Genomic DNA, 15,709 nt, shown 5'->3' with positions numbered 1-15,709 from the left:
TGAAGTACATTGGCCTGTATTGTGTGCAAGGCATTTTCTACCAACATTTGAGTACCTGTTTAAAATGGCATCACTATTGCCTCACCCTGTGGCTTGTCAGAAATCTCCAGCAGCCAACACTTCTGTGCATAGTAGTTCCAACATAAACCATGTATCTGTGGCTTTTTAACCTGATCTCAAAAACAAAAGAACTACAAGTCTCTGCTAAAGGGTCGAATCAAAAGATTAACTCACTCTATTTTACATGAATGCTGAATATAAGGAGGGAGATAGACAAGATTGCCTTTCTTACAATTTGGAGTAAAATTGTGTCTGTTTTTGGGGCATTTAATTAGAAATTGCAAAGACAGCAAGTTTTCCTGCAATGACCACAGTGTGGCTAACTTAATGCCCACAGGAACTTTTCCCCCATATCAGAATCAAAAAGGAGCATGTGAAAATATTTAATTATCAGCTTAATTAGCATTGAATAAATAGTGATATGATACTGAATAAGCATTATAACACCAACAACTTACACGTACATTGCGCCCATAACTTATCAAGGTGTCCTGGAAGTACTTTTCAAAGAAGGTGGAAGGAACGGATGCTGAGCAGCAACTGGAGAAAAGTTGGGGACGTGAATGAAGGCATTAGAAGAGAAAGGATCTGAAAACATATTGGAAAATGGCAGAGTGACTTAGCAAGAGAATTCCAGATTATGGGGCATGACGGCTATAGGCTCTATCTTCAATGGAAAGAGTGGAGCATGCGCTAGATTTGGGAGCATAGAGGGATCCAAGCTGGGACATGGGGCTGTTCTAGTTGTGACAAAATATTTTAACACAAATAATACAAGAAAGACAGACTTACGTTTAGACAGCATTATTACAACCTCGATGTCCCAAAGTGCTTTACAACCAGTTAAATGCTTATGAGGTATAGTCACTATTGTAATGTAGGAAATGTAACAACCGATTTATATACAGCAAGGTCCCACAAACAGTAATGAGATGAGATGAAAATCTGTTTTTTGGGAAGATATTTGAGGAATAAATATTGGTCAGAACACCAGGAAGAACTCCCCTGCTCTTCTTTGAATAATGTTATGAGATCTTTTACATCCACCCAAGAGGTCAGATTTGGGCTTAATGACTCATTTAAAAGACATCACCTTTGGCAGCGCAGCAACTCCCTCAGTACTGCAGTGGGAGGGTCCACCAAGATTTTGTGTCCAAGTCCCTGGAGTGGAATTTGAATTCTACAACTCTGAAACAGATACCTCCATTATCCACATTTGTGATCATCAGTCTGAATTCCAGTTGGCCAAAGGCTTGCACATCACATTGTCTCACTCAGCCACACCAGCACCAATGAAGCACACAGTACAAGGAGGATTCAATTCAGTCTGCCTTCATTCCCATAACAAGGGCATTGCTTTGTCACTTCTCTTGAGGGAGATCCCTCCACTGACTGAATTTAACCTCCACTTGTTGGTTTATCTCATCAGACCCATTTCCTTCAACCATGTTAATGCACCCCATGACCTTCACCTGGTTTCCCAACAACAATAAAAATACTGTTCACCATATGACCTTGGCTTCACAGTTGGTTAATTCACTCAGTGCTTTCATTCCCCAGATATTACTCTCTGATCAATGGATCCCCTAGTTCCATGAAGATAAAAGTAGCTTTTACTGAAGGTGTAAATGGCCTTACTTGAGGAGGAAGAAAGAGTGATACAATTTTCAAGTATGCAGCCTCTTATGCTTCAGCTTGTAAAGTGAAAACTGCCATCACACTTGCAAACATCCTTTTTGCTGAAGTCACATTATCTGAAGGAACTTTATAGGTATGCTCTCTCTGCAAGCAGGATATATAGAGTTGAGTGCCTATTTAGTACCTTAAATAGTGTCAAAAGCAGCCAACTTATCCTCCAGAAGCAAAAGAAGTACTGCAAGGAATACTGGTTGTCAGTTTGGCTCAGCCACATCACTGAGTCAGAAAATTGCAGGCTCAACTCTCACCGAAATGCACAGCCTAAATCAACAACAGCCAACGGACATTCCTTTCTTGCCTTTAATGCTGTAAAAGATCCTAAGATGCTTCACAGGAGCATGATCAAAATTTGACATGAGCCACATTAGGTGGTGTTAGAAAAGATGACCAAAAGCTTGGTCAAAGAAGTAGGCTGAAAGGAGCATCTTGAAAGAGGAGAGAGAGGTAGAGAGGATTACGGAGGATTCCAGAATTTAGGCAACTGAAGGCATGGCCACCAATGGTAGATTAAAATTGGACTTGCTCAAGAGGCCGGAATTGGAGGAATGCAGATATCTCAAAGGAGTGTAGGGCTGGCAGAGCTAGCAGAAATAAGGAGGGATGAGGCCACGAAGCGATTTGAAAATAAGGATGAGAATTTTAAAATTGAGGTGTTGCTGGACTGGGACCCAATGTAAATCACCGAACACAGGGATGACAAGTGAATGAGATATAGGTGCAAACTAGGATATGAGCAAACTAGTATATCATTCCAATGTAGTGTAGGGTTGTGATTCACTGTTGGAGATACAATAATTACTATATGATCTCTTTTAGGTGTAGGTTGAGGAATGAATATCAGCCAGGACAGTGGGAAGAACCTCCCTTCTCTTCTTCAAAACCATGCCATTAGATCTTCTACATAGGCCCATAAGGACAGGCAGAGCCTTGGTTCATCAATTATTTACAGCACAGAAGTAGATCATTGTAACTTCTTCTTGAATGCATCTGGGCTATTTGTTTCAACTACTCTCAGTGGTAGTGAGTTCCACATCCTAATCACTCTTGGGTAAAGAGGTTTGTCCTTAATTCCTTATTGAATTTATTGGTGATTACCTATTTTTTTCATGTCTGCAAGTGGAAATATCTTTTCTAATATGTATCTCATTATTATTTCTCCTATTACTTTTGGACCGCAGTAATTGTTATGTAGGGAAATGTGGTAGTCAATTTACACGTAGTGACATTCCACAAACAGCACTGTGATGATCATCCGGTTAGCATGTTTTAGTTAGATTACACAACCTGTATACAGTGAGTCAACCAGTATCTGAAAGTGAGGAGACAGATTTTAGGTAATTGACAAAAGAACCAGAGAAGGAAATGAGAATTTTTTTATATAGTGAGTTGTCGTGATCTAGAATGCACTGTCTGAAAGGGTGATGGACGTAGATTCAACTGGAACTATCAGAAGACAATTGGCTAATTACTTGAAGGGGGAAAAAAAATTGCATGGCTATCAGGAAACAGCAACAGAGTGGGACTAATTGGCTAGCAAAGAGGGTGACATGTATTGGTGCATGCAGAGGGTTAAAACATCAAAAATGCCTGGTATCAGGAAGCAGTATCCCGCTGCTCCACAGGAGAGAGAGGAGCTCCAACTCACAGGAAGTGTTACCCCCAACACAAGGGTATACAGGCAGAGGATCACCATTTTGGACATGGCTGAGGAGGCTCAGAGTTTCCTGGCAGGTCATTGCTGACATCTGCAGCTTCCTAGAACAAGACCTCCTTCCCAGTGGACCAGGTAGGCATGAATTGCCAGTGGCAGTTGAGGTCACCACAGCCCTGAATTTTGTCACCTCCTTCCAGGGATCTGCTGGTGACATCTTTAGTATCTCTCCAACTGCTGCCCACAGGTGGCTGTTTGCCAGAACCATCATCTACACCCACTTTTGCTGCTGATAAGGTCAGTCAGAAAGAGAGGGTCCTTGGGTTTTCTGCAATGGGTGGTATAGGGGGTCTTGGACTGCACACGTGACAACCAATGCACCCTCAGATTAAGTACAGTATTCAAGACTGGGATTGATAGATTTTGATGGGTAAGAACCTCAAGGATTTTGGAACAATGGCAAGTAAATGGAGCTGAGGTACAAATCAACCAAAATCTAATAGATTGCCAGAGCAGTTGTGAGTAGCTGAGTAACTTCCTCCTGTTCCTAATGGCACTATAACCTCCTGTCACCTCAACGCAGGGTCACTTGGGTGAGGTACTGAAAGGTATCCGCATATAACACTGGTGTAACTTGGCTCTTTTTCAGGAAACTAAGCAGAACAGTATTGAAACCAGAAATCTAACAACATTCATAATAATTTATTTGTATTTAACAAGGTTGGAATGTGATTTTTAAAGAAACCTCAAGACATGCCGTTTATAAACAAAATGCATAATTTTATTCGCTCATGAGTTACTCATTCTAGATCCCTTATGTTTTAAAGTTCTAAATCTTTCTAGGTTACAATGATTAAAATGCAAAGTGTACATTTGAAAGGCATGTAGATTTCAAACTCAGAGAGGCAGACTTCTTTCCTAACTTTGGTCATGGGATGTGAGCAAGGTCAGCACTTATTGCCTATCCCCTGATTGCCCTTGACTGTCGTCTTGAACTACTACAGCCCATGTACTGTAGGTACACCCACAGTGCTATAGGATAGGAATTTCCAGTATTCTGATCCAGCAACAACAAAGGACCAGCAATATTTTTCCAAGTCAGTGTGTGACTTGGAGGGGAACTTGGAACCAGTGGTATACCCATGCAACTGCTGAACTTGCCCTTCTGGGCCCAGGAAGAAAAATCAGTTATCAACAGGTCCAGTTTTCAATGGAGTTGGAACTGATCCAGTTGAGCTACTCCCAATTGAATTATTTTCAGTTAACTCGTCACAACTGGAACAAGCTTGACTAGTTCGTCTAGTTAAATTTACTACCCTAGGTGCCAACTCTTCTGAAAAGGAGCACGTTGACCGTGGGACCGGGTAGGAGTGGGGTGTTGGTAACCATGAGAACAGGGAGTGGGGATTTGGTAAGCGTGGTCGTTGAGAGGGATGGGGCTCTTTTAATTGAGATCAGGTTGAGTCCCTCTCTTGGCCAACTCACTCAATTACATTGCCACTAAAACTCACCTTGGCAATTCCCAGGTATGCAATTGTCTGGGTTGATAATTAATTGTTTGGGTCTGTCTGCTCATTGGATTGATTGTGTCTGTTTGACCAGTCTAACTCATTTTTTCCCACCTCTGTTTGGTGTAGATTTCTCTATATGGACCAAGATAAGCAACCTTGCCAAATCAGCAGAAACTCTAGAGGGGGGAGAGAATAAATGGGTTCTGAGATAGTAAAGGAAAATATAGGGGCCAGACTGAGTTTTAATACAGGTTTTGTGTGTCTGGTTTTAAAGGAGAGGAGTAGGATTAATGATCATGTCAGAGTTGCTGGAAATCTAATTAAAACTCTAGTTTGTCCTTACCCCATGTGGTAAGTGTGTGTTATTTTAGACTAACTGAAAGTTAAATTGATATGCCTGTTTATGAATTTACTGGGATCAGTGAGTTCTGTTTCTTTATAAAAACCCCTTTAACTATGTGCCCATGTCTTTAGACACAGAAGTGGAGGGAGGAAATGAATTTCTGTTATGGCTTTTTTTGTGTTATGTTCTAGAAATTGTCAGAGCCCTCTAGAAAACAGGACTGTCTACTAGAAGAATCTGGGCAAACAGAATATGCTTCCATAAGTAACCTGCTGAAGTTTGTTCAAAAATATTGTATTCTGCCTGCCCACTTTTGTAGAGACCCAGTAGGGTGCAATGATCTATAAAGTATGTGGAGATCGGGTAAGTGTTGGTGAGGTTGGACATGCTCCTCATAATCTTTATATCAATTTAGCTTAAGTTTTTTGAAGCAGTGTTCTGACAGTTTTATATTACAGGGATCCCTCTAGTATACACAGAGGGAGAGTGGGGAGTTGCCAAAAGTGCAGAACCAGTTGGGTTTTGCAATTCTATACGTTTGTTTTTAATCACTCCTTATTCTGAAATGGCCACTTTTGTGTTTGCTGTTTTTACAATGGCAGCTGGCTCTGACTAGTGCTTAACTGTATTACTTTGAATTGGACACTTGCAGATGAGGAAATTCATTCTTTCCACCTTCCTTCACTCACTCAGAACGATCCTATGCTCTGGATTAGGACAGAGGGTGGAAACAAATTGAGCCTGCTTCTGGTTGTCGTCCAGTGATCCTTGCTGGAAAGCAGATGGATTCAGCTGTGATGCCCACCAAAGTTAAATAGCCTACCAGTACCCACTGTATAGGCTCACATATGAAGTATGGGGTATTTGTAGAGGTGTAGGTGCTTATATAAATCATTCTGCCTGGCTGGCAGTAATTTAAACACTGCAAGAAGTGGAGGGAGTGAATGTTCAAGGTGGTGGATGGACTGCCAATCAAGCCATGGATGTTGTTGAGCAACTTGAGTGTTGTTGCAACTGCACTCATCCAGGCAAGTGGAAACGATCCAATCACATTCTTGACTTGTCCCTTGTAGGTGATGGTGAGACTTTGGGGAGTCAATTGCCACAGAAGATTCCACCTCTGGCCTGCTCTTATAGCCGCAGTACTTATGTGACTAGTAGATTTGAGATCTGTGATCAGTGGTGACTACCAGGATTTTGATGGTGGGAGACTCAGTGATGATAATTCCATTTTCTTACACGGAACGCTAACTTATGGAGCTGATACTTTGATTTCTCTTAGGGGTCTCGCATGTTTGGACGACACTGCAGCCCGGGTTCTTCATGGCTCCAGCTTCTCAAAGTTTGGCGATTGCCTCTGGTCTGTTGTACTTTCCTCAGTTGTTCTTGGCTGTGTCCATTGTTTTCCTACTGTTACTCATCCTGCTCGTGAATGCCTGCATTTCCTGTTGGAGGTAGGATCTTGGAGTTCTTTTTGGGGACAGTCCACGTTAATAGGTCTCTCAAAAATCTATGTACATATCTGTATTTGTGTGAGCAGAGTACTGAAATAGCCTTCAATATATAAATTGTCCTCTTAAAATATTTAAGTGGGGGAAAAAAAGTTGGTAACCATTAGCAAACAATGGAATCAGAAATTTGTCAACTTTATCTTTTAGGCTTGCCCATGTTAAAATGAATGTGAAGTAAAAAATACGAGGGAAAGAGGCGTTTGTTAGCACCTTTTGGGTCCTGTGGACAAAAGCATTTTACAACTCACACTTTTGAAGTACAAATACTGTAATGTAAGAAACATAGCAGCCCACAAGCATGCAGCAATATCCTACAATCAACAATGTGATAATGAGCAGATAATCTGATCTTTTTCTTTGTTTGTTGGGAATAAATATTGACCCAAAAAACAACGTAGAAATCCCCTACTCTTCTTCACAATAGTGCCATGGGATCTTTTATGTCCACCCGAGAGAGCCAAAGGGGCTTCAGTTTAGTCTCATCCAAAAGACAGCGTCTCCTTAACAGATTAAGCCATTGCTTTGACGGATGAATACCCTAGTAAAAAAAGACCAGTTTACAGTCTAGGTTAATGTAATTTCATGTGTAATGTTAGGCCAAGTCTGGATTTCCATAACTGATTGCAAATACTGCATATGAAATCAGTGTTGAAGGGGTGGATTGAGGCATTGGCTTTGCATCACACTTGCTTGTCTTGAAGGCACTTGACTCTATTCTCGTCAAATGTCAAAATCACTTGATGACAGAGACTTCTCCATTTGGGTCTGTCCAAAGTTACTTTTTCCCATGTATTGGGATCCAGCTTGCAAGCTCTCAGGTTGGCTTTCCAATTGTCCTTATATCTAAGTTTGTGATGCCCTGTGGTGTGCGGTTTCCCGTGTTCAGCTGGCTGTAGAGTACTGCTTTTGGTATGTGGGAATCCTCCATGTGAACCATGTAACTGACCCAGCGAAGCTGAGCTCTGATGAGCATGCTCTCAATGCCGGAATGCAGCACTTTGCAAGAACCTCGGTGCTGATGACTTTGTCCTGCAAGCTAATGTTGCGAATTGATCTCAGACAGCATAGAATATTTCTAGTTGATTTATGTGATGCCGGTAGGTTGTCCAAACCTCGCATCCATAAAGAAGTGATGTAAGAACAACTGCCTTTGTTCTGAGACAAACTGCATGCTCTTTCCAAAGTCTGAGTGAGCATCTCCAACAGTGCAGCATCCCCTCAGTACTGCACTGGAATGACAATTGAGATTTTGTGCTCAAATTTCTGGAGAGGGACTTGAACCCACAAACTCCTAACTCAGAGGCAAGGGTGCTATCTACCACTGAGTTACAGCTTTGTACAGGGTTGTTGATGGCTGTGGAACTGAACTGGGAGAAAAACTTGATCCTTCCTGTACTCAAACTCAACCCCTCCTGGAAACCTTTCTATATTTAGATCTCTAGACCTGATGGGTAAGCAACTGAGTCCCACTCAAATTGGCACAACTGGCAGCCTTTGGCCCCAAAACTCACTCCAGCCCCAAGCATTGCCACAAAATGGCTTGCTGCTTTTTCCTTCTGGCAGCTTCACTGTGCAGGCAGATGAGTCTTGGCACCACGCCGATTGTCCAACTATAATTTCTAAATTCAATCTAAACAGTGCATGGCCAGTCCCACAGTGTCTGACAGGAATCCTGAGAATTTACATAGAATTACCTTGGATGTACAACATAGAAATCGGCCTTTTGGCCTAACTGGTCCATGGTTTTTGAGCCACATGAGCCTCCTTCCAACCTCCTTCATTTCACCCTAACAGCATATTCTTCCATTCCTTTCACATTTATGCATTTATCTAGTTTCCTCTTAAAAGCCTCTAGGCTATTCACCTCAATGTCATAGCGACTGCCACATTCTAACCACTTTCTGGATAGAGAGGTTTTTCCTAAATTCCTTACTGGATTTATGGCCCCTAATTTAGGATCCTCCTTCAAATGGAAACACGTACACTATGTCCACCCTGTCATATCCTTTCATAATTGTGAAGATCTCTATCAGGTCACTCCTCAGTCCTTTTTCTAGAGAAAAGAGTCACCCAGTTTGTTCAATTTTTCCTGATGGTCATTACTTATCAGTCCTGGTATCATCCTAGTAACTCTTTCTTGCACCTTCTCCAGTGCCTCACTATCATTTTCATAACATGGACACCAGAACTGATCACAGTACTCTTCATTTTACACCAACAGCTGTCACATTTGTAGCATTGATACTTGTGTCAGAACCTACCGGGCTCTCAGATGTCACTGGACTCCTGTGTGTGCGGGATTTTACCTGCAGAGTGCGACTCACCTCCCTCGATAGATATGAGCTCCACAGGTTGATGGGGGAGAGGGATGGAAACCGGCTGTAAATGGCTGGTAATTGAGTATAAAGAGGTGTGGGGAGTGTCTGGTCTACACTAGCAACTACCCACAAGAGGGGTTTGCTGTATGGCAAACTGTGTTCCATCATTCCCCAAAGCAGCACATCATGGATGAGGTTTCCAGTGCTGATTGGGCGTATTCCTGGAGGTTTTAGCACATGACCTTTGCCTACTTCAACCACCCCATCCCCCACATACTCTGCTATTAGTTGCCCCAGATGTCTATTCCCATGGTCCTCCGCTTTCCCATAGCCAATCAGAAAGCAAACCAACTCTTCATTACCAATAGGATGATATTTAACTGTCAGACATAGACATTTTTTCATTCCATCTCCAATATATTTTATAAATTGAAAATCACAAGAAATTGTTTTTTTAATACCCCAATGATTTTTTTTCTCCCAGGATTTTGCTTGCAACAGTGTTCTAGAGATTAACCTTTAATTCCTGGAGGATTGGCAATCCTAACTGGGGCCTCAAGTAAAAGATCAGTTGGGCTTGTAGCTCCCAATAGCTCCCGGTTGGTGGGTAACAGTGAATTGAGCCCCACACACAGTGCATTGGCCTGCCACTAAAGATTGCAGCTTAATGGTGGTGCTGCTACTTTGTATTAACATAGCATCCACTCTCTTTTTTTGCTTACTAGCCTTCCTGAAAGAATAAGAAAAGGAATTAGAAGTCGTGAAGGACAACATAAAGCGGTGTCTATGGTGAGTAAAACACACTTCAAGCACACATGCCCAGTGCAATTGCATTCAGACCTTTGATTCAGTAGATTATCTGGGGTTGAGAAAGAAAGGACTTGCATACATGTAGCACCTTTCATAATCCCAGGGTGTCCCAAACTGCTCTATAGTAAACAAAGTAGTTTTGAAGTATCACTAGGAAACACAGCAACCAGTTTGCGCACAGCAAGCTCCTACAAACAAACAGGAAGCAATGAACAGATAATTTGTGGTTAAGAGAGATCCCTTGGCCGAGGCACCAGGGAAAATTCCTTTGCTCATCTCCGAATAGTGTTGGGGATCTTTTGCAATCACCCAAGAGCAGACAGGACCTCCATTTAACACTTCATCGAAAATATGGCACTTTCGACTTTCCTGCACTCCCTTGGTGCTATGGTGGAAGTATCAGACTAGATTATGTGCTCAAGTCTCTGGAGTCATAGGGTCAGATTTTTGCTAGCAAGGTAGGTAACTAGGGTCTGGAGATTTCCCAACTCAACAGACACACCTTGGTTGAAAAAGCCCCATTAGACCCACTTTCACTCTGGGGAGGCAGGATTGAATTGGGCCTGCCAACCTCAGAATTAGATCCTAGATGACCATGGAGGCAGCCAAGTGCTGAGGCAGGCTGGTTAGAAAGCCTGCCTCAGTTCTCTGGAACTTTGTTCCAGATATTTTAGAAGCCATAGGCCCTATGGCACTCACCAATAACACCCCCTCATCTCCCCCACCCACCCCCAAAAACCCCCTCATATTCTCATGCCACCTCAATAGCCAGTCACCCAGTGTCCACCATGGGCAGACCGCAGGTTCTGATGAAGAGTCATATGGACTGGAAACGTTAACTGTGTTCCTCTCCGCAGATGCTGTCAGACCTGCTGAGTTTTTCCAGCTATTTTTTAACATTTACTAACAGCTTCAGCCTGTTTTTCATGTTTTAAGAGCCAGGGATTTAAAAATCATCAGATAATGATTCTTAAACAGACATCATCCTCCCACTTAGATTGTTTACATCTACTCCATTAACCCGTGACTCCCACATTGCTGGTTAAGGCCCTAGCTATAGCCAAAATGAGGTCAGTTTGAACTCAGCACTGAGTTCAAATGGCTGTGCTGAGTTCAGGGTTCTCCGCCTGTGTGAATTGCACCCTGCTCTCTTTCTCCTCCTGGTAAAAATTGGATCTGTTAGAAATGGGGGCAGGACTTCCACATCTGGGTCCCACCTGCCATTTTTAAAGGCTCGCAGATTCTTCCCTACTGTGTGAAAATCTAGCCCATAGACCCAGACATAATGACACAGAGGAGGCCATTTGGATCTTTGAGTCTATACTCTCTCTCTGTAGAGCAATCCTGTTAGTCTCATTACCATGCTCTATTCCTGTAGCACTGCAAGTTTATTTCTCTTGAGTGCCCATCTAATTTCCTTTTGAAATGGATTATCTCTGCTTCTGCCACCCTCATTACCATTTGCTGTGTAAAATGGTTCTTCCTCACATCTGCCTATATCTCTTGCCCAAACCTTTAGTATGTCCCTAGTTCTTGTACCATCAACCAATAAGAACAGCTTTTCTTTGTCTACCTTATCTAAACCTGTCACAATCATGTACAACTCTATCTCTTCTCAACCTCCTTTGCTCCAAGGAGAACAACCCCAGCTGCTCCAACCTAACTTAATCGCTAAATTCCCTCATCCCTGGAACCATTCTGGTGAATCTCTTCTGAACGCTCTCAAGGACCGTCACATCCTTCTCAGTGTGATACGGGAGCAGGACACAATACTCTAGGCCTAGCCAGAGCTTTATAAAAATCCAACATAGCTTTGCTGCTTTTGTTCTCAATTCTTCTATTTAGGAAGCCTAAGATCCCATATGCTTTGCTAATTACTCTCTCAATATGTCCTGCCACCTTCAAAGATCCATGCACATGAACTGCCAGGTACCTCCGTCCCTACACATTGTTTAGAACTATGCCATTAAGTCTGTATCGCCTCTCCTTATCCCTCCTCCCAAAATGCATAATCTCACACTTTTATGTATTAAATTCCATCTGTCAATTGTCTCCCCTTTCTGCTAGCCTATTTACGGCTTGGTGCAGTCAGTTGGTATCATTCTTACTGTCTGCCACACCTCCAAGATTGGTAACATTTTGGAAATTTCACTCCGCATTCCGCTATCAGTACTGGGGGGAGATGCACTGACTCAGCAATTGGTGATAGTGAGATGGATTGAATGAAGGATCCTAGGAATCACTGCTGGGATAAATGTACTGAAGTGTAATATCCCAAGAACCGGTGCTAGTAAACTCAACTTTCTAACCCAGATGCAAGAGTGCTACCATTGAGCCATGACTGACACCATTTATGTTAATTTTTAAAAGTAATTGACTTTGTGCATTTCTTGAGATCTAATGGCCAATTTCAACAGTTGGATTAATTTAGTTATTTGGCTTTTCTGAATTGAGAAATATAGATGACAGTTCTAAGCTTAAAGTGCAAAAAATTTAAGATTATCGTGAATGAAGTAAATCAGGAAGTAGTGATTAGAACTTCTGAAAATCATTGAATTGTTGGAGGATATGAGAACTTTTAAAAGATGTATTTGTCTACAGGGTGTGGGAGTCGCTGGCTAAGCCAGCATTTATTGCCCATTCCCTAATTGCCCTTTGGAAGGTGGTGGTGAGCCACGCCTTTGAACCACTGGAGTTCATGTGATGCAGGTACACCCACAGTGCTGAGGGAAGTCGGGCGTTGACAATTTTGACCTGGTGGGGAAGAATGAGTAAAGACCAGAGCGATGTTGATCATTGACAGATAAAATCTGATATAACACTCTCATCCTGTATATCATTCTGTTTACTCTGCAGAAGGAGGGTAATGTTCCTGTTCAACCCAAAGATGAACTAAAACTTACAAATGCTAATGAAGTGATTCCAACAATAATTGGTATGTAATGGCTGTAGTGTTTTAAAGAATTAAAATCTCTTGCTGCTGCTGGCTAAAGAGTCACTTGTATCTTGATAAAGGTACTGAACTGCAGCAGACACAATGGGGAAGGTCAGCGGTATTCACCGCTGGTATTAGGTATTCACTTAAATATTAGTTCAGTCTCTAAGTACATCTGTGTGCAGTTGCTTTTGCCATAAGCTTTAGTTGCAGTGCCCTCTGCTGGCTCACTGAATAAAGAAATAGAAAACTTGCATTTATATAGTGCCTTTCACAACTTCAGGACGTCCCAAAATGCTTTAGAGCCAATAAATTACTTTTAAAGCAAAATATTCTGGGTGCTGGAAATATGAAATAAAAACAGAAAATGCTGGAAATACTCAATATGTCTGGCAGCATCTGTGGAATGAGAAACAGAGTTTACGTTTCAGGATGATGAGCTTTCATCAGAACTGGAAATGTTAGAGATGTAATAGATATTAAACAAGTTTCGAAGCAGGCAAAGTGGAAGGAGGGAGAGAACAAGAGGAAAAGTCTGTTTTAGAGTGAGAGGCAGTAGAGATTAATTGACAAAAGCAATGATAGTGTAAGTCAAAAGAGAATAGTATTGGAAAAATAAAAGAAACAAAAGATGAGTCCAGCCGTGCTGAAAATGATAAAAGCAGAATCATTACCAGCAACTGCTGAAAAAGTGGGAACAATGATTATGACCTGAAATTGTTGAACTCAATGTTGGGTCAGGAACATAGAAACTAGGAGTGGGAGTAGGCCATTTGGTCCTTCAAGCATGCTCCGCCATTCAATATGATCATGGCTGATCCTCTTATCTCATCGCCATATTTCCGCTTTCTCTCCATACCCCTTGATGCCCCTAGTATCCCAAAAATTTATCAATTTCTTTCTTGACTATACTCAGTGACCTAGCCTTCTGTGGTAGAGAATTCCATAGGTTGACCACCCTCTGAGTGACGAAATTTTTCCTCATCTCAGTCCTAAATGGCCTGCCCCATATCCTGAGACTTAAGGAAAGCCTTAAAGTGCTGTTCCTTGAGCTTCCACCCAGCTTCATTAGAGCAGTGTAGGAGACCCAGGAAAGAGATCAGAGGGAGATTTGGACTTCCCGCAAAGGGCACAGAAGTCAAAAGACAAATGACCAGAGGCTTGGGGTCTTGCTTGAAAACTGAATGGAGGTGTCTAGCAAAGTAATCACCAAATCTGTGTTTGGTCTCCCCAATGTACAGGATTGTATGTAAAGCAATGTAGTGAATTGCTACATAAAAACCATCTTAATGCAACATGAAAAGATAAAGAAAGAAACAAGTCAAGATCAACCCAGCAAAACAAAAAACAAAAATCACATTTCGAGAGGCAGAGGTTGTTGAGTCCAGAAGACTGTACAGTGCTGAGTCGAAAGATGAGGTGCTGTTCCTCGAGGGAGTGTTGAGCTTCACTGGAACACTGTAGCAGGCCAGGGGCAGGAAGGTCAGCATGGGAGCAAAGTGGAGAATTAGAATGACAGAAACTCGAGGTCATGCTTGCGGACGGAATGGAAGTGTTCTGTAAAGTGGTCATTGGTCCGCATTTGGTCTCCCCAATGTAGAAAAGACCCCATAGTGGGCAGCTAATACAGTATACCAAATTGAGAGAAGTATAAGTAAATTGCTGTGTCACCTGGGGTCCTGGATGGTGGAAAGGCAGGAGGTAAAAAGACAAGTGTTACATCATTTGAACTGAAACAGGAAGGTGCTGAGGGATGATTGAAGAGTGGACCAGGGTGTCGCAGAGGGAACAGTCCATTCAGAATACTTTTGAAGTGTAGCTAACTGTTGTAATGTAGGAAATGCAGCAGCCAATTTGTGCACAGCAAGCTCCCCCAAACAGCCATGTGATAAATGACAATCTGTTCTAGTAATGTTGGTTCAGTGATAAATATTGGCCTAGGATTGAGACACGACCCATCGCATTATCTTTTAATGGTGCTATGGGATCATTTATGTCTTCCTGAGGGGGCATAGAGGGCCTCATGTGAAAGACGGCATCTCTGATAATGCAGCACTGACTGGAATTTGTGCTCAAATTTCTGGAGTTGCTATTCACTGAGTCAAGTCTGTCTCTCAATGTAGAACACTGGGCAATACAGTCCATGCTGAGCAACAGCAGCATTCAACAGTACAATGAGGGGTCTTGCTACTCCTGTGTCTGAGACACGGAAGGAAAAAAAGATCAGCCATTATTCTCATGCCTGATATCTATCCAGGGAATCCTGTTGGGAAGTATGGATATTGGGTGCGCAGAGGACTAGAGATTGGCTATAACTCCCTCCGTGATCAGAAAGCTTGTCATTCACACCTTGGCTCATGTGTAAATCAACAACTTGGGCGAGGCAGGGGCCACCGAAATTGTATCCTGGCAAGGACTGGTGTCCTCGGGGAAAAGAAATGTTCGTGGTGCAGAAACAGGCCATTTGATCCAACAGATCTATGCCAGTATCTATACTCCACATGAACCTCCAACCACTCTCAACTACCTCTACCCACACTGTCCCTTATCTTTTACCTCTTGTATTTAGGGGAGTTTTGATGCATACAAAACTCTTTTCTTTAACCACCCTATGTTGCAGTGAGTTCGACATTCTCACCAATAAAGAGTAAAGAAATTTCTCAAATTATTTTTGATCTATTATTAACTATTTTATATTTATGTTTTCTGGTTCTGGACTCAGACACAAGTGGAACCAGCATGCTGCTGAACTCCTTCATAATTCTTAAGACCTCTAACCTTTTAGTCTTCTTTGTTCCAGAGAAACAACCTCAATCTTTCCTAACAGTTGCAAGCAAGTCTTTCAGTGGAGGAAAGGTTACCTTGAGACATC

The 15,709-nt window shown here is 42.2% G+C and overlaps 1 protein-coding gene across 1 annotated transcript in view; it reads left to right on the top strand.

The window, feature by feature from the left end:
* LOC144696013 (uncharacterized) overlaps nucleotides 1-15,709 on the top strand; it is a 30,596-nt gene that overhangs the window by 11,466 nt on the left and 3,421 nt on the right. Inside the window, exons 2-4 of the mRNA XM_078567184.1 lie at nucleotides 6,546-6,717; nucleotides 9,818-9,881; nucleotides 12,759-12,837. Coding sequence (XP_078423310.1) covers nucleotides 6,587-6,717; nucleotides 9,818-9,881; nucleotides 12,759-12,837 — 274 coding nt within the window. The 5' untranslated portion in view covers nucleotides 6,546-6,586. The remainder of the gene's footprint in view (nucleotides 1-6,545; nucleotides 6,718-9,817; nucleotides 9,882-12,758; nucleotides 12,838-15,709) is intronic.

The sequence above is a fragment of the Cetorhinus maximus genome, chromosome 21, assembly GCF_964194155.1.
Source record: "Cetorhinus maximus chromosome 21, sCetMax3.hap1.1, whole genome shotgun sequence".
Classification (NCBI taxonomy): Eukaryota; Metazoa; Chordata; class Chondrichthyes; order Lamniformes; family Cetorhinidae; genus Cetorhinus; species Cetorhinus maximus.
This window is presented reverse-complemented; position numbering and strand designations above follow the sequence as displayed.